General features: G+C 48.1%; 8 protein-coding genes across 8 annotated transcripts; 5 read left to right on the forward strand and 3 right to left on the reverse strand.

The window, feature by feature from the left end:
- Positions 1 to 334: 334 nt before the first annotated feature.
- Positions 335 to 2,181, reverse strand: GGS22DRAFT_178157 (MFS general substrate transporter; the record flags this gene model as incomplete). The annotated part of the gene is made up of 2 exons (XM_047963558.1): positions 335 to 1,207; positions 1,288 to 2,181. 2 exons carry the CDS (start codon positions 2,179 to 2,181, stop codon positions 335 to 337), a joined length of 1,767 nt encoding a protein of 588 aa, XP_047822047.1.
- A 2,762-nt stretch (positions 2,182 to 4,943) lies between these two features.
- Positions 4,944 to 6,536, forward strand: GGS22DRAFT_94701 (NAD(P)-binding protein). Its single transcript, XM_047968496.1, has one exon. The coding sequence runs from the start codon at positions 5,159 to 5,161 to the stop codon at positions 6,179 to 6,181; it is 1,023 nt and encodes a 340-aa protein (XP_047822048.1). The 5' UTR covers positions 4,944 to 5,158; the 3' UTR covers positions 6,182 to 6,536.
- A 43-nt stretch (positions 6,537 to 6,579) lies between these two features.
- Positions 6,580 to 8,683, forward strand: GGS22DRAFT_155348 (cytochrome P450). Its single transcript, XM_047960194.1, has 5 exons — positions 6,580 to 7,485; positions 7,556 to 7,622; positions 7,708 to 7,941; positions 8,000 to 8,320; positions 8,397 to 8,683. Exons 1-5 carry the CDS (start codon positions 6,704 to 6,706, stop codon positions 8,517 to 8,519), a joined length of 1,527 nt encoding a protein of 508 aa, XP_047822049.1. The 5' UTR covers positions 6,580 to 6,703; the 3' UTR covers positions 8,520 to 8,683.
- Positions 8,684 to 8,777: 94 nt separating this feature from the next.
- Positions 8,778 to 10,555, forward strand: GGS22DRAFT_155351 (calcium-dependent phosphotriesterase). The gene is made up of 3 exons (XM_047960195.1): positions 8,778 to 9,238; positions 9,297 to 9,360; positions 9,446 to 10,555. Exons 1-3 carry the CDS (start codon positions 8,985 to 8,987, stop codon positions 10,394 to 10,396), a joined length of 1,269 nt encoding a protein of 422 aa, XP_047822050.1. The 5' UTR covers positions 8,778 to 8,984; the 3' UTR covers positions 10,397 to 10,555.
- A 507-nt stretch (positions 10,556 to 11,062) lies between these two features.
- On the reverse strand, positions 11,063 to 12,584 carry GGS22DRAFT_155352 (UROD/MetE-like protein). The gene has a single exon (XM_047960196.1). It carries the CDS (start codon positions 12,516 to 12,518, stop codon positions 11,316 to 11,318), a length of 1,203 nt encoding a protein of 400 aa, XP_047822051.1. The 5' UTR covers positions 12,519 to 12,584; the 3' UTR covers positions 11,063 to 11,315.
- Positions 12,585 to 13,573: 989 nt separating this feature from the next.
- GGS22DRAFT_155354 (uncharacterized protein) lies at positions 13,574 to 14,685 on the forward strand. Its single transcript, XM_047960197.1, has one exon. The coding sequence runs from the start codon at positions 13,980 to 13,982 to the stop codon at positions 14,553 to 14,555; it is 576 nt and encodes a 191-aa protein (XP_047822052.1). The 5' UTR covers positions 13,574 to 13,979; the 3' UTR covers positions 14,556 to 14,685.
- An 880-nt stretch (positions 14,686 to 15,565) lies between these two features.
- Positions 15,566 to 18,275, forward strand: GGS22DRAFT_155358 (putative GMC oxidoreductase). Its single transcript, XM_047960198.1, has 3 exons — positions 15,566 to 15,798; positions 15,853 to 15,888; positions 15,989 to 18,275. The coding sequence occupies exons 1-3, from the start codon at positions 15,580 to 15,582 to the stop codon at positions 17,582 to 17,584; spliced, it is 1,851 nt and encodes a 616-aa protein (XP_047822053.1). The 5' UTR covers positions 15,566 to 15,579; the 3' UTR covers positions 17,585 to 18,275.
- On the reverse strand, positions 17,710 to 18,275 carry GGS22DRAFT_94838 (uncharacterized protein). The gene has a single exon (XM_047968497.1). It carries the CDS (start codon positions 18,182 to 18,184, stop codon positions 17,834 to 17,836), a length of 351 nt encoding a protein of 116 aa, XP_047822054.1. The 5' UTR covers positions 18,185 to 18,275; the 3' UTR covers positions 17,710 to 17,833.
- Positions 18,276 to 18,512: the final 237 nt, after the last annotated feature.

An 18,512-nucleotide genomic window follows, 5' to 3' on the forward strand; every position in this document is an offset into this window, starting at 1 on the left:
ATGACAGAAGCAACGAAAATATGCCAAACTATTATGATAACTGATAACAAAAGGAATACCATCAAAGACCCAAATAGCGAAATCAACCAAGGCGGGATATAATTGCATACGATTCATTATGAACCTATAACCATGACTGTGCCCTAATAACCAACCCTATGCATCCTCTAAGCCCAGATTTTATGTAAAGGTATCCTATGTATTCATCCGCCGTCGTGAGATTCCGATCTTCAAATAATTTCAAGTAATGACCATTATATAAATATGTGTATGTGTGTACGTATGTACGTGTATATGTGAATATGGTATCGATATCAAAGGTAGGTTAGGTAGATTAAGCGAAAGATTCCCGAGTGTTGACTCGGTCGATATCGTACGGGTTTCCCTCGTAGGTCCTACTCCTCGTTTGAGTGAGGCTGTGATGGTGGCTGGTAGCCACGGAACTCGACCGTCTACGTGGTCTAATAATAGAAGCCGTCTGCACCTCGTAGCCAGACTCTCCTGTGCTTGTGTCTCTGTCGGCTGTCTTTTCCTCCTCCTCTTGCTCTTCGGACTCTTCGCGTCCGGAACTGGCCTGCGCGTCTTGCAGCTTCTCGACGAAGGCGGCGGACTGGGCCGCGTACTTGCACCGCTTGCGGATGGCCGGCCCGTACTTGTAGAAGAGGAACGGGAACGGGACGCAGATGAGTGCGAGGAAGGCGGGGATCGTCGACGCCCAGTGAATACCGAGGTTGGCGTACATGTAGCTTGTAAATAAGGGGAAGGCCGCACCGAATAGCGAACGAAGGACAGAGTTGGCAGCCAGGACGGACGCGGCGAAAATGGTGTAAGAGTCGATGAGGTAGTTCATGATACTCAAGAAGACCAGAACCATTCCGAACCCAAACGGAACACCAGCCGCGATACTAGCCATCCAGTGTATGGACGGAGAATTGGTCCACGCGAACCAGAAAAGTCCAATAGGCAGGAATATACATCCTACCAACGTCGGCGGAAGTCGAGCTTCGGGGGGAGCGAAACCGCCGTGTTCCTGCTGCACTCTGATATATCTCTTATTGTCGGGGAAGGTATACGCAATCGCGAAGAGCATGCCGACCAATATTCCCAAGAACGCAAGACCGCCAATTCCGGCACTCCATCCTCGGGACTGCTGGTATACGATGGGGAAAGCTGCGAAAAGCATGTATAGGGTTCCGTAGATAATAGCCTATTAAACCGTCAGCTTCATTACGTAAAGGCCATGGATATGAACATGGAAATAAACAAATTGACAGATTTATAACGTACCATGTAGAGCGACATGAGAAACACAATAGGCTCCTGGAACAGCAGAATCCACGGCCGCGAAAGCGCCACCTTGAACGACTCGCCCAGCGACACGCGTCCCTGATCGCGATCAATGGCGCTGATGTAATGCTTCCCAGTCATCTGCGACAGCTTCGCGGCGCGTTTGCGCAAGAGGACCGGCGCGTACGTTTCCGGCACGAGGAGCGCTCCCAGGATCCACAGCGCGCCAGAAAACGCGGCGAGGAAACCCATAACCCATCGCCAGCCGGCGCCAATGCCCAGGAAGCCGCCAATGATGGGACCGAGCACGGGACCGAGGAAAGGCGCGGCGGCGAAGACGGCCATGGCTTGTCCGCGCTCGGAGGCGGGAAACATGTCGGCGATGACGCCACCGGCGTTAGTCAGCGGCGAGGAGCCGAACGCGCCGGCGAAGAATCGGAGGATAAGCAGGGTCTCGACGTTCTGCGCGCCCGCGCACCCGGCGTTGAAAGCGGTGAGGGCGCCGTAGGTGACGAAGAACAGGACCTGGCGACCGAAGAGCTCGGAAAGGGGGGCCCATAGTAAAGGACCGACGGCGAAGCCTACGACGAAGAGGGAGACGCCGAGGATGGCGACCTCGGAGCTGATGTGGAAGGCTTTGATGATCTCGGCGACGCCGCCGGAGTATGCTGAGGAGACGAGGGCGACGGCGAGGGTGGCGATGGCGACGACGATGGTGATAGACCAGCGCGTGAACACGCTGAAGTTCATCGGGTTACGCGGGTCGTCGGGGATCCATTTTACTAGGTACGGGTCGCTTTCTGTCCCTGATCCTTCGTATTCGTAGTTTCTGACCTCAGGCGTGATGCCGGCCTGGTCGACGACCAAGCGCCAACGAGGCAACGTCACGCTCATTTTTTTCGGTTTTCCTTTTCTTTCGCGCGCAATCTCCCCCTCGCTTTCTGCTCTATTAGCTTGTGTTAAATTTCCGGCGACCAAGAATTGGTTAGTAGGTCGTCTGGCTTTGTTGGTCGTATTCCTAGATGGGACTCTCCGGCGAAGAATGAAAAGTTAGGTGCGAAGGAAATGAAATTCCTAATTTCTGGGCAGAACTGGCATTCATTTATGATTTATGAGTCAAGTAGGATCGAGCTATATTGAGAGCATAAGATTATGCGGCTCAAAGTTGGGTAATTATGATGGAATGAACCGCGATCCGAGTCGGATGATGCGAATTCATGGTGAGAAACTACTGGGTTACTAGCTAGTGTAAGGGTTCATAACTCGGACGGTCGGTTTTGTTGACTTGATTATCTGGAATGCTCCATAGCTGAATACTAGTTGACGGCGTTTGCGTTAGGCTTGTGTAGCTGTCGAGTTTTTTTTTTTTTTCTCAATTTGACCTACCGGATCGGGAACGAGCCGTACTAACCCTTTATGAAAACAGTTATGCAGTTTGATTGAGTCGTTGGTGGAGACAAAGAGATGATGGTGTGTGAATGTAGGCGGATATAAAAGCTCTCTAACTCCAGCTTATCAACCTAAGCATTTGCTAAGATTGTCCGGCAAAAATAGGCCGTAAAGAATAGTTGGGACCTTTGGTGATAACCCGAAAAGGAGTCGTCTGTACTATATTTTTAACCAAGATCTGGTATCAACGGGTTACATACAGATCTGTACCTAGTATCATCTCGGATGAGCTAACCAACTAGCAAGGGTCACTTGCCTTTAGTATGACAAATTTAACGGGCAGGATTTCGCGTATCTTTTCAAGTTTTGTTTTGTTAGATTCCTTCGTTGCTGAGCTATTCTATTTCGGACTCTATACCTCGGCATGTATAATTTATACTGTTTGTTTGATCGATCAAACTACTCTGTAGTCTATCCATGAGTTTCACTTTGAAGCTCTTCTCTTTTAGTTATTTGTCCTTAGGCTGAAGAGTTTTGATTCGATACTGTATCCGTCACTGTATCTATCACTGTATACCTAGGTAGGTATCTTGAAATAAGTCTTCTAAAAAGTCTTCGGGGTTTCCGGGTCGGGCTTACTAGGTATCTTCTTCCGTTGTCGAACGGGATAACCCAATGCCGACCCGATTCCCGATTCCCGATGATGGTACGGCCGCGAGACTGGAGTTAGATGTAAGCGGCCGAGACGTACATAAAGGGGCTTGGGCAGAAATATGGTCATCTGAATGACTCAACGCCGTAGATGTCTAACACCATGTTCCCGGAGTAATAACCCAATGGTCTCTTGGTAAATGTCCGTAATGCTATCAATCGTGGGCAGATGAATTCTATTTCCCCCTTAAATCTCTAGAAACACTGTCAGCTTAGTTTCCAAGGTTCTCACTTACGACATCGCCTTGCTTATTACTAGCTTCGCCCCTTCAATGTTGGAATACGCGTAAAGCTTTAGGGTTAAATGACATCGCCGCACCCGGTCAAACCATTTGTTTCTTGGCCGTCACGCCCTTTTTGCGCCCCGTTCCCCGTTCCCCGTTTATGTCGGGTTTGCTAGGACTTGATCCTTGGTCTTGCATGACCTTGCATGGCCGGCTTTCGTTCGTTGTTTAGTAATAGTAGATCCATAGTCGCTATTCCTTAAGCTGATCGCGGACGTCTCTCGCGTTTATTCCGTGCGACTGCGACGTTGAGTGACCTCTCTTGAATGAGCGGCATTTGCTCGGCAGCCTCAAGTCTTCATCAAACTGTCGAATGGATGTGCCCGAACTATAAACCAAGAAACAAGCCTGACCTTGCGTGAGCAATCATCCCTGGCGTCGTTCCCGGTGCGGTGGTTCATGGCGTAATCTGAGACCCGGAACTAACCGAAATCTTTAAGTATCGCCGAGTCCTTGTATCCTAATCATATTCTGAGCTGTCATATTCTTTCCCTTAAAGCTGTACGCCCAATTCAGTTGTGACGTTGCTTTTCTGCATGCGAAGTTACTATCTTCTGGTTGAGTCTCATCCGTGCTCGCTGTTTAAGAGAGAGAACACTCACGTTACACCGAGGACCGAGGTGTGTATAGTTGCTGACATATCCGATCGTATTGAAAAAGTCTATGGGAAAGAAACAAACATACCTGGATAAACAACGGAAGGGTACGAAGGCCTTGCCGTATGGACTGAAGAAAAATGCAAGGGATAGATAATCTTTTCCGGCATCTCGGGTTCGGCGTCGTTTCCTTAGCAACCCTTTTTCTTCTCCGCGGATGTTATCAATGTGTTCTTAATCTCGTTTCACGCCTTCGAATTGCTGATGCGATAATTGAAGCTTTTACTCATGATAGCCATCCAGGCCATCTCGCCCTTTGCGGCAGTGATAAATTGGGATATAAACCATCTGCTAAAATTTTTATAGGTAGGTACCTAAGTTTAGGAATGATACTTGAACTCTACCTACGACACCCAACATGTGTCTCCCCTTTAAAAAGGATCAAGATATCCTCATCTTATGAGTGGAAATGGCGAATATTTATTCGTACGCTTCGATAACATGTTCGGTGAAGGTAGGCATAGTCGTTGTTGTTCTATTAGAAGTTGATGAAAGAGGTCGTGACCCGAGACGATGTAAGCACTAGGACCTTTCTTTTATACGCCCTTCTATTCTCACCAACCCCTGACTGAGTACACAGTTCTGGAGCTAACAGACCCCATCCGTTGGTATGCTATAGGCTACTACATCAACGGAAGCCAATAAAAATGAGCGGTTGTGGCAGGATAATGTGAATAGGGTTTTATAGGACAGGTAAAATAAAAGGAATGACCACCGCGCAAAAGAGGAGAAAAAGGAATCTGTTACCTACCTAGCCAAAGACTCTAGCTACTCATTTACTCATCGTCGGTTTGGACTCTCGGTCGGTATAAGACGAAAGTTTAAACCACCATGGCCGCGACTATCCTCATAACAGGGGCCTCCGGGCTAATCGGCTTCCGGGTCCTCCTCTCCGCCCTCGCCGCCGGGCATAACGTGCGCTACACGGTGCGATCCGAAGAGAAAGCCCGTGTCGTCTTTTCGAACCCAGCGGTGCAAAAGCTAGCTCCCGGCGATCGCCTCTCCCCCGCCATTATCTCCGATTTTAGCGCTGACGGCGCCTTCGACTCTGCGCTGCGGGGAGTAACCCATATCGTCCATGCTGGCTCGCCAGTTCCAGTCCCCACATACGACCCGACGACGGAAGTCTTCGAACCCACGGTGAAGATCACATCAGGTCTGCTCGCCTCCGCACTCAAGACACCGACCGTCCAGCGCGTCATCATCACCTCGTCAATCGTCGCGAACCTCGGGCTCGTACCACCCTCTACCCCCGTAACCGCCTCAACGCGCATCCCGCTACCCACTCCCATCCCGTCTACCTTCAGTGATGTCTTCGAGGGATACATAACAGGCAAGATAGTCGAACTGCACAACACAGACGAATTCGCCAAGACGCGCGCCCCGCACTTCACCATCGCGCACGTAATCCCCGGGTACGTCTTCGGGCGCAACGGGCTCGCGCTCGACGCAGCGATGATGCAGACGCAGAACAGCTCGAACAATTTCCTGATGATGGGGATGGTCGGCGGGGAGTTACCGTTCCCGATTCACGGCGGCTTCGTGCACATCGACGACCTAGCTGACCTGCATCTCCGCATTCTCTTCCACGAGCCTAAGGCCGCGGGGAAAGTGGAAGATTTCGGCGTCGCGACGAAGGTGGACTACGGGTCGATATTTGAGCACGTCGCGACGGCGTTCCCGAAGGCCGTTGAGGCCGGGGTGTTTAAACGAGGTAAGGTGCCCACGTTGCCCGCTAACTACAAGTCGAGCGACGTTGAGGAGCTGCTAGGAAGGAAGTTGAGGACGTTTGATACTGCGGTGGTGGATGTCGCGAGCCAGTATCTAGAGACGCTGGGGAAGGATAAAGCTTGAGATGTTGGATGCGGAAGTATTCCCAGTTGCATACCCGTAAGTAACCTGTCCCAATGGGGTAACATAATGCTACCGTGGTGTGTAGCATTACCAGGTGCCCCATATATCGTTTCTCTACTTCGGTAATCGAAGGCATTGCTTGGCTACATTCATGGTAGGCAGGCAAGGACGGAAGTATGCAGGTTGATTGAAACAGTGAAAATCTAGTGGCTACAAACGACCCGGCATCTGAATAATTAGTGATTAGTTATCAAATATTGCTTCAACCAAGTCAACGACCGGCCAACGATCACTGAAATATTGACGTTGTGTAACCATGTTGGAGCTACATTAGATAGGGTGCACATATATCACCTCTATTCTATGCCAGTGCTCCCTTTTACTTTCGATACCTGGCTATAAAGGATGCTGGGCTGTACGAGAGGAGGGGGAAGGGGGATAGTGGATGTATCTATCGTTCCTTTTTATCTAATATACCGCCACGGCCATTGTTGAATACGACTACATTATTCGGTAGAAGCCATGTCGCTTCTATCAGGTCTCGCAGATTTGATCGGATCCTCTACCGCATTTTTTCTTCTTGTCCTCGCCTGGTATGTAACCTCAGCTGTTTATTCATGGTACCGTCTTCGCCATGTACCGGGCCCGTTCCTGGCATCATTTTCGTACCTGTGGCTAGCTTACTATGCTTTGAGCGGCAAACAGCTTGAGATCATCGATTATATCGGCAAGAAGTACGGTTCGCTCATTCGACTCGGCCCCAACGTGCTCTTATCGGACGATCCAGAAGTCATAAAGTCCTTGTCGAGTGCGAAGAGCAAGTATAAGAAGTCGACCTGGTACCTTGGGAGTCGCTTCAATCCGTACCATACAACTATGTTCATAACGCTGGACCCGATAGCTCACGACAAGACCAAGGCTCAGGTTTGGCCTGGATATAGTGGCCGCGATAATCCCAATTACGAGTCTGACATCGACTCTCAAATTAGCAATTTCGTTAGCATCATTCGGAAGAGATATATCACAATAGCGGGTGTAGGGGGATACCGCCCCTTGAATTTAGCGCAGACCGTTTCGTACTTCACCATAGATGTTATATCAAAGTTGTCAATAGGACAAGAATTCGGATGTCTGGAAACCGAAACGGACCGTCATGGATTCATCGAAACCACCCACAAACAACTTCTCCTGATAGCTATAGCACAGGATGTGCCCTTAGTTCGGAATATTGCCTACTCAACACTCGGGTTGAAGATTTGGGGACCCAAGGAAACCGACAAAAAAGGGCTAGGGAGAATTATGCAGTAAGTTATCCGAGTTCTGATATGCTCAGCGTATTTGATTCGTGATCTCCTGTTGAGACTAGACTTGTAGCATAGCAAACGAGGCCGTACGAAAGCACTTCAAACCGGATGCAGATAAGGATGATAAAGCCGTGTTAGTAAGTTTTTCAATGGTGACGACGAGACGTTTTCTTCATCGCATGATCAAGACGCATAGATGGCTGACGTTTACGCGTGTGGAAGGCCTCGTTTATGAGACATGGTCTAACGCAGCCTCAATGTGAAGTAGAGTCAATCTTCATGTTTGTGGCTGGCTCCGATACAACCGCATCTGCGATCCGGGCTACACTGCTGCATATCTTTTCGATACCGCGGGTATACCAGCGTTTGAAAGATGAGATAAGATCAGCTGTCGTAGAGGGAGGGGTATCGCATCCTATTACACAAGCGGAGGCTAGAGAGTTGCCATACCTCCAGGTTAGTCTATCCAGGTGGGCGCATTGCCATGTCTCACTAGTTGACGAGGTAAAAACAGGGTGTAATTTACGAAGGCTTGCGGATACGCCCCGTGACGACTGCCATGATAGCCAAAGAAGTGCCTCCCGAGGGCGACACGATTAATGGCAAATTCATTCCCGGGGGAATGATAGTCGGTTCAAATTTCCAGTCACTTCTGCGCTCAAAGGTTTTGTTCGGTGAAGATTCGGACATGTTTCGACCAGAAAGATTCCTGGAACTCGACCAGAAAGCTCGCGCTGAAATGGAGCGGAATGTCGAACTTTCTTTCGGGTACGGCAGATGGATGTGTGCCGGAAAGCCTATTGCATTCATGGAATTGAATAAGATCTTCTTCGAGGTACGTGTTTACCCCATTCCTTAGGTACCTAGCCAAGCCCCTATTCTGTTAAGAGTATGGCTTACTTAGAACGTAGTTGCTGCGAAATTTCGACTTTCAGCTTGTAAATCCTCAGAAACCGATGACTACTGCTAGTTATGGTCTTTACATTGATGAAGGACTCGTTGTAAGAGTGACGGAATCTGATATTGCTCATTGATTTTGGTGATAATTGATGAATGATTAGTACTACAAGTTGGAAGTTTCAATGATGGGATGCATTCCTATTAGTCATATGTGGATGAGAGGTGGTAGCTTCCAGGTTAGTGACCTGTTAGTGACCTATTTTATAGGTGTTGGTAATAAAAAATAGAGTTACTCCAACTCTGTGTAACGCCTCCACTTCTGCACTTATAGCACTTGCACTTCCGCCTCCCACATCCGCCTTTCCCCTCCTACATCCGTACTACCCCTCGGAGATAGTTTCACCCCGCATAAGTGATTACAAGGTAAGATCAACGTTGATGATGTAGCTGGTGTTGCCGTGGGATTCAGATTCCCCCTCAATCTGTAATACCCCAAGTTTTCCTTTCATCTTTTCATTATATGAGGCGATATTGAACGAGATCTATCGTCTTCTACGCATGAACAGCTTTATGAAGAAGCAAGTCGCGTTATTCTAAGTATGGCCGTGTTTCTATATATAACCACTATTGTGGTTGGTATACTCTCTGCCTTTCTATATTCTCCCCTCAAACGTGAAGCTTTGATTCTGGGGGTTTTGCGACCACTGAGCTCATGGGAAAAAGTCCATGGGATTGAGAACCGTGTAATCGAAGACACTGTTGCTTGTGAGGATCTACACTACCATGAACCGTCTGGCCTTCTGTATTCAGCATGCATGGATGATATGAAAAAAGCATCAGGTTGGTTTCCGGGGTATGTACAACCAAGTAAGTACCGGAAGTGGGAGGATTGACTAATGCGTAATATATAGGTCTGGCACGTTCGATCATCCTGAGAACCCTAGTTTTGGGACGCTGGTGGTGATAGATTCGAAGGTGAGTTATGAAGATACTCGTTATTTATAATGAGTATACCTAAGTATTCCTCATATTATATGGCATACTTACGTTGTTCTCCCAGACTATGAAGACGACAAAGCTTTCCCTTGCGGGCTTTCCATATCCAGTATTCGTAACTCACGGAATAAGCATCTACAGTCATCCCTCAGATAACAAGACCGTTTTTATATTCGCTGTGAATCATCATCCCAACCAAATTCAGTCATCAGCTGCGCCAGAGCAGCCTAAGGCAGACTCGCGGGTTGAGTTGTTCATACATACCGTGGGGAGTGACACGGCAAAGCATCTACGCTCTATTTCGCACCCCTTAATTAGGACACCTAACGACCTTCTCGCTTTATCTGACAAGGAGTTTCTAGTCACCAACTGCCATTACTACCGTGATGGGTTGATGCGCTTCGTGGAGGACTTAAGTCACATAGCATGGACTGATATCATACATGTGAATATCGACGGTGACAACGTTACTGCTACAGCTATCCTCAACTCAATCGGCACAAACAATGGTTTGGGCTGGGGTCCGAATGAGCAGGTTCTGATCGGGGATGCCACCGGCGGAAACCTCTACTTCGCAGGATTAGTGGTAGAGAACAAGACTCTATCGGTTTCCCATTACGTATCCGCAGATGGCATCGTCGATAACCCGAGCTTCTTTTCTGACCCGTACACCGAGTTTGACGGAAAGGATTATAGCGGGTATATTCTACCTGGACTTGGGCGTCCGATCGATTTGGCCGTGAGTTTTAGAGATCCTACGGGGAAAGCCCCTATCCCAAGCCTTGTCTGGTTTGTACCGGCAAGTGCGGGAAAGAAAGGAGAAGGTAGTGACAAACAGGCAAGGCTCTTGTTTTCGGACGACGGAAGCTCATTAAGGGGCGTCACGACAGCAGTGATGGTCGCTATTGATCCTGCAACCAATGACGGTAAAAGAGAAGGATGGCTATTCTTAACCGGAGTCGTAGCGCCAAATATGCTAGCTACAAAGATCGACTTCGCTACTATTTTGTCGTAAAATAGTTGGATAACGGCTGGATTTGTGACGGGGTAGGTACAGAGTAGATTGACGAAGGATGCTGTCGCTTACCCCTATTTCTTATTGGCATGTTCTGAGTATGGTGGGGATATAGGTACTATGGAGTATTGCAGAGAGACGCTTGGATGTATGACTTACTAAGTTAAATGTTGAAATAAGCATCATGTGTGTCTGACGTGCATGTGTTTAATCCATTGGTGCTGAGTCACTGACTCATGAGCCGCAACTTTTGACAACATTGAACCCGCAAATCCTGATGAATTTCGCGATTGGTGCGAGATCTTGGAGTAAACAGGCTAAATTCGCACTGCGTGGCGTTTCCCCCCGGTCCTTAGGCCATAACGCCCACCCACTAGAAATTAAGCGGATAGATCACCTAGATCACCTAGATCACTAAATCTAACACAGTATTTGATAATTCCTCATTCTATCACTTACTGCCAGAGTTCTGTTTCGTGACACTTCTAAAGTTCCAAGGTTATTTCGAACAATACGATCTGAACCCTGCGCTTATTTCTCTGAGATAATATATTTTGTTGACGAAAGAGCTGGAAACTGAAAATCGGGTATTTATATCATGTTCTCATCTGGTTTGTCATAATTTCATGTCTTAGGCATTACCGTGCTACCAGCAGCAGATCAATAGCACGGATTGCCCTATGGATTGGACTGTATTGGCAGTCCTGGGGTATCGATAAGTCTCCTCTAAGTTATTTCTTATAGTGTGCTTAGCGCTATTAGGTACTCGCTAAGGCTTAGAACCTGGAAGGGATTGTAGCGTACACTACCTAACCACTGTCAACCCCGCGTTCAGCCGTGGTTCAGCTGTTGCTGAGTTACTGTCGAGCCTGTGCTAAGCCTAACTTAATAGGGGCTACAGTAGGTCGACGGCAGCTAATCAACCCCAGATATCCCGCGCCACATCTCGAACAAGTTCCAATTTATCCCACATCGTCTCCATCGTCATTCCTATACCCCCGGCCAAGCTACTGCTACTAAATCCACACTGAGGGCTAATGGCAAGGCATCCTATCGCTTCCTCCTTACTTATCCCCTGAGCCTTAGCGATGACTTCGGCAGCAGCAAACACCCTTTCTTTAATCGCGCTTGCGTCCTCTAGCTCGGGCGTCTTGGTTGAGACGAGACCTAGCACCACATTCTTGCCTTTGGGGAGGAACCGCAAAGGTTCGAAGCCACCGGCGCGCTCGAGATCGTCGAACTCGAGATAGTACGTCTGGTAGTCCGTCTCGTTGAAGAGCTTGTACGCGATCTTCTCGTAAGAGCCGGATACCCAATGCGTGGATCCGGACATGTTACCTCGGCAAAGATGCATTCCTGCGTGTAGGTCCGCCGGCTTGTTCGCCAAGAGCTGGTTATGAGTTCGCGTATAGAGGTCTAGCAGTTCATCCGTGTCTGTGCCGTCCTTTTTACACCCTTCGAGGAACTGGGAAGAGCAGAAGTATGTCAGATGTGGATCGTCCACCTGGATGTTGCAGAGACCTGCATCGTAAAGCGATTGAAGTTCCGCAGCATAACATTTGGCGAGGTCGTCAAAGTATTCTTGGTCTGAAGAATAGCCCGAGTCTTTGGTCCACGCAGTTCCGGGTTTGAGTTGGATATGCTGGTAGTTTGGTGCTGGAATGGTGAATTTGGCCTGAGACCATGATTCCTTAGGTAAGTTGCCGCGGAGTTCAAGCCATTCCGAGAGGTAAGGAGACTCCTTATACTCAATCTTGCCAGTACACATAACTGCGGCCCGAGTCTTTGCTCCCATCTTCGCAAGGCCCGTAGTTGTTGGAAAGTCGGTTCGGAATGCATCTGGAATCGGAAGATCCGGTTTGGCTTCAAAACCAGAGAGTTTTTCGAAGAAGCCCCCATAGTAGATATGGCGAGCATATTCGCCATCCGTGATGGGCCGAATGCCTTTCCGTAACTGCTCTTGGACTACTTCGCTAATTGCTTGCAGCTCCGCATCTTTGACCGACTGTGGGATGTCCAACGAATACATCTGAGAGGGGGAGGAAAGACATTTGCGGGCTTCTAGAAGCGACTGAGGCCTTAGCAGCGACCCAATGTGATCGGCTCTAAAAGGGGGGGCCATTTTCTATGTCGTCAAGTAGTGTGTTACCTAGTACTCAGTTAGCTCAAGTTTGATAGATGAAATTATAGAGACAGCATTGAGGTTTTCGATGATCCTTCAGAATACCCCCTCCTTTCGCTATAACTACCTGCCGATGCATTATGCTACCTACTCCGCATCTAACCCTTTCGTGTCATTGTCTCATCACTGTGGACCCATGGCCAATGATTATCTACACTTCAATTTGAATTCGTCTCCTTGAGATCTTTATTCATAACCGAAGTTCACTGTTTATTTCCCACTTCTACTTACCAACCGAGGTCAAAGTTTGAATGCTGAATCTGGTTGAAGGCTGTTTCGCTTAGCCTCGCATGTCTATAAGTTAGTGATATAATTAGGTTATATGATAGAATAAGAGGCTAGACTGGGTAGGAGTTAGGCCAAATTAATTTGTATATCTCGGGGGTCAAAGGTGTATGTTGCTTATTGTCTTCATGAGCTCGAAGGGATCTAGAAGGTTTTTATATTAAAAAGCTTCCGAAGTTAGATTGCATATGGATACATCGTAATATAACTCCTTTGTAGGTACTGTACCCCCCTGAATCAGAAATATAGGATTAGTGCTTGATATGACACCTCTAACCGTTACGTCATTGTCGTCATCGCTATTGTCGCTTGATTAGAAATTTCCATAATTAAAGTGCATCTCACTCCTATTGTCAACTAACGAGCATCGAAGCCCAAGATACCTACATAGTAGGTAGGTATCTAAACTCTCGCAACGTCACTCTAAAATATTATACTATATTCCTACTTGGTCCTTGAGTTTTGACAAATTCCAACTAATAACACCAACAATTGCCCTGTCGTCGTTGCCTATTGGTACTTGCGCCGACTTCATATCTGAGCTCGCTAGAGTTGTCTTAACCGCTGGCTATATACTGGATGAGGTCTGTGGCTATCCTAACCTAGGGATATACGATTAATGAAGTTGGAGGCTTCGAGCCAAGCCTTGGACCTTCCAACGTGACGTTATCGTCAGCGGAAGATTTATACGTACGAGAGTTAATATGACACGCGGTGTTTATTGTTTAGCGAATATACAGATATCTAATTACGTACGTTCACCTATGATGCGGCTGAATATTGAGACGAGGCAAAGACTCCAGCTAATACCAGATACCCAGGTTCCCAAAAGCTCATGCCGCCACGAAGAAGGGAGATGGCCTCTAATCATCCTAAGGTGGCATCATATGAGCTTCTCAAGCGACAGTCTTGACGCCACCTAGACAGAAAGGGGGACGAGACCGAGAGACGACAAGTATAAAGAGTAGCAGAATCACCCGTCGAGATGTTGAAGTCCAGCCCAGCAGAGTTCCATCGATATCGAAAACCACCTCCAAATCGCATTCGCAGATTCCCCAAGTCTTTACGACATAGCCAATCTCTCATTTCCTCAGAACTTCCTTAAAAAAGCCCATCATGCGCGCCTCAGCAATCATCCTCACAGCCATGACAACAGTAGCCATCAACGGCTACCAAGTCGACCCCAACCTTACCGACGGGGTCTACTTCATCCCCGCGCTGAACCTAACCGGCAGCGGAAAACTAACCCAGCACTTCGGGGCCCCCATGCGCGTCGGCGACATCAGCAACCCCCAAACCGGCAGCAGCTCGAAAGTCGAGTTCGACGTAGTGGGCGAAGTGCCCGTTCCAGCAGACTCGCACACGTGCTACGACGCGACGGAGAACGGGGTCGACCACATCGGGGCGCGCGACGCTTTGAAGAAGACGTGCAACGACGGGGCCTGGGTGCCGGGGTGGCGGGCAGAGCAATCGGGCATCATACTGGCGCGGTACGCGAGCTCGCTTGCCTTCGTGTGCAATTGGTCAACAAACACGCAGGCCTGCGCGCCCAACGAGATCGAGGATGCGTATACCCAGATCAGCAACAATTGCGACGGCGAGACTAAGGGCGGACATATCTGCGCGAGCAGTTGGAAGAAGTGCTATGGACACTCGACTGTTATGGGGGAGATCTGTGATAATGATGTTTAAGTCTCTTGAGTGGGATACTGTCGTCATTGGACCGGGGAGGGGAGAGTTGTTTCCTTGAGTTTTGATTTATTCTCTTCGCATTCCAACCAACATATTCAGGGGGGACGTGGGGGTCGAAAAATGATTTCTGATATCCGCGGAACACCCTCGTTCTAGAACCTCCGTTGGACACTTTGTTTTATGGTTAGAACATTCCATATATTCCAATCAAGGAGTATTTACACATACTAGAATATAGACAGGGGTGAATACCTAATTAACATACAAGAATTTGGAGTACAAGAGCCTCACCGTTCTGACATACAAGCTGTCTAGTTCGAGATCATGTCATTTTCGCATTGTACCCAAGTAATTGCGCGGTGATGGCAGTGGAAAAAGGTTAGCCAAGGGTTTAACGAACCGACATTCAGATACCCATCACATCTCAAATTCTCTATTTACATATGGTGATATTAATAACAGCCATTTGGAATATCAGCCAAGGTTATTTTGCGAGGATGTTGTAGAGAGTGCAGCCAACTCCTCGGATTCGATGCGGTGAAGGTCACGCACGTCGCAACGCCGTAAAGTTGCATGGAGCTGTGCCTTCTCCTCGGTTGTTAGTAATGTTAAACCCCGGATAACTTTAGATACATGCAATAATGTCGAGGTAACGAGCGTCATCAGTGCCGTTACCGATATATCAAATAATTTGATTACGTAGGATGGAAAAAAGAAACGTTGTGGATGGGTAATATTTATGACTCTTTGTAGACTCGGTATAGACATCCAATCATCATAAGATTGTCTAGTGCTGACTTTAAATCATCCAATATTCTGATAAAAATACTGCGTTGATATAGTCATCTCCGCTGCGCCAACATTCGGGACATTCGGTCTGACAACCGCGGAGAATATAGGTACCTAGGGAGCTGACCCCTGGAGAATGAAATGAAGGAATACCTATATATGACTAGAGATGAAACTCCAACCTTCCCTATTTTTTTAGTTTTATACCTATATAGCTAGAGATCGAACTTCGAATATGTACAATATGTCAGCTGAATCATATGACTTCGTTATCGTAGGGGGTGGAACGGCTGGGCTTACTCTTGCGACTCGGCTTTCAGAAGACCCTAATACGAGCATTCTTGTGCTAGAGGCTGGTTCTGACCATAACGAAGACCCACGAGTCAAGACACCAGCACTGTTTGGAAGCATGATGAATACCGACCTTCACTGGGGCTTCCAAACAAAACCTCAGGTACGTTGTTAGTGGTCTTCTGTCGGAACAACCTAGTACTAAATTATACCATAGGCAAATATGAATATGAGGAAGATGGACATCAGCCAGGTAAGTCCGATAACCTATGATTCCTTAAAATCAGGTGTTATGATCTCTCCAGCCCTTCAACTATTAGGATGAGGAATTCTGACCTTGAATGCTCATATAGGGCAGGATTCTTGGTGGCTCGAGTGCGGTAAATGCAGAAATCTTTCTTCCGCCGACCAAGAGGATAATCGACTCCTGGGCTTCGCTGGGAAACGATGGTTGGGATTGGGATGGATTTGGTCGATACTACGCCAAAGTATTCACCTCCCCGCCGATACCAGAGGCTTCAAGAAAGAGTCTGGGTATTGACGGATGGTCTACCAACAATAATACTTCCACTGGGCCGCTTAAATCCTCGTTCCCCGGTAATCCACGGCACCCCATTCGTAAGGCCTGGGCAGAGACTTTCAAAAGCATGGGGTATCTCATGGAAAATGACCCCTTTGCAGACCCATCGATGGGAGTGGGCGCCTTCAGCAACCTCGCAAGTATAGATCCTGTGCGAAAGGAGCGAAGTCATGCTGCTAACGCATATTACGACCCAATTAAGGACCGGAAGAACCTTCATGTTATAACTAATGCTCTAGCTGAAAAGGTTCTTTTTCAGGGTCATTCGACAACGGCTACAGGGGTCCAATATCGACACGGGTCCGAAACGAGGATTGCCAAGGCTCGTAAGGAGGTCATTCTTGCAGCCGGTGCTTTGCAAACCCCTAAGCTATTGGAACTGTCTGGCGTCGGAAATGCGGATGTTATTAAGCCGCACGATATCGACGTTGTGAAGCACATAGAGACTGTCGGAGAAAACCTTCAGGACCATCTGCTTTGTGGTATGGTGTTCGAGGCAAATGATGACATAGAAACTCTTGACGTACTTCTTGAACCCAAGGACTTAGGGAAGGCCATGAATGAGTACGCGACTAACAAAACGGGCCCGCTCACAACCTGCGGTATCCAAACGAGCGCCTATATGCCAGTAATCAAGCACCAGTCGCAGGCAGGTCACAAGACACTGGAAGATCTGCTAAACAGGAACCGTCCTGCTGCTGGTGACTTTTTGGACCAGAGCCAAAGTCGAGCGACGGCTTATTATGAAATAGCCGAGAAGACCCTGCTGGACCCAAAAGCACCGTCGGCTGCTTACATCACATCTCTTGTGCAGGGTGGTTTGGCGCCCGACCCACTTACTGGAAAGCCATCGCCGCCGGTGCCTGGTAGATATATCGACTTCATTGCCATACTCGCCCAGCCCCTTTCCAGAGGAAGTGTGCATATCGCGTCCAATGATATATCAGAGGGTCCTATTATTGACCCCAAGTACTTGACAAATCCTGTGGATCTTGATATTTTCGCCGAGCATGTACTTTCTCTCCACACCCTCGCTGCATCGGAGCCCCTAACAGCCCTACTCAAACAACCGCTAAATATATCTCCTTCGGCAGCTAGGTTTACCGATTTGGATGCTGCGAAGGAGTATATCAAGTCTCGGACTATCTCGATGTGGCATCCCGCGGGGACGTGTGCGATGCTTCCGGAGAGCAAGGGAGGTGTCGTCGATAACAAACTAAAAGTCTACGGGGTTGAAAAGCTTCGAGTTATTGATGCTAGCGTTGTTCCCTTACTTCCTCCTGGCAACCTGCAATCAACGGTGTATGCGATTGCGGAAAAGGCGGCTGATTTGATCAAGCGGGAATATGGATTGAACCAAGCTGATTAGATGACCCAATTTGTACGAAGTATGTAGAATGAGAAAACATCAATCATTGATCTGTTGAGATTCCGATGCATTGGAGCCTGAGGTACCTAGCTGCCATTGTAAAGATAGCCGCTGGAACGTAGGTGGGCATGCTAATGGATTATTTTAGTACCTAGAAACGTCGCCCGAAAACGCCCTAAACCTTCAGCTACTGGCAGCCATTAAACCCCGCAAAAATGTTACCGATCGAGGAGCGGAATGAGCGTGATTTCATAGCTTCAGCTGTTCTAGGGTCAAACACAGGCCAACAGCGGCCAACATTGTCCACTGCGACCTCATCGGTCTCTTGTGTCGGAAGGCAATAATAGTGACCCAACACACAGTGGCGCCCTCTACCAACAGGGCGACAACCCGGGTAGGCTTATAGATACAGCATGAACCGATCGCGAATCGTAGTAAGGCACTCACATAGCCAACCTGCCTTGGAGTTAGACGCCCATTGGATAACTTCGACTTCTGGCGCTGAGCCGGTAATGGGACCCCAACGAAAGGCAGCGTAGAAGCGATGAATAGGGAACCGTAGGTAGTAGAGATTACGTCCGACCAGGTATTTATAGCCATACCTTATGAGAGAATGCGCCGAGCAGTGCCGTCGCGTTGTTTGTGAGAAAGAATTGATGACTGAGTAAGGTTACTAGGTAGTAGAGGGACCTGCAGGGTAAAAAGTGTAGGTTCTAAGATAATTCCTGCTAAGGTACCTAGTACCTAGGTAGATATTTAGGTAATGATATCACATGACAGTAGGGCTTAGCGTAACTTTTATAGTACTGTAATAGGTACCTACCAGGTACAACTAGGGCTTTGATTGGTCCTTCTCTAGAGTTGAACTTCTTTAGGGATCCCTTAAGACCTCTAGGCTCTTTAGCATCAAGAGGAGCCTAGCAATTCA

The sequence above is a fragment of the Annulohypoxylon maeteangense genome (genome assembly GCF_022496945.1).
Source record: "Annulohypoxylon maeteangense strain CBS 123835 unplaced genomic scaffold GGS22scaffold_3, whole genome shotgun sequence".
NCBI lineage: Eukaryota > Fungi > Ascomycota > Sordariomycetes > Xylariales > Hypoxylaceae > Annulohypoxylon > Annulohypoxylon maeteangense.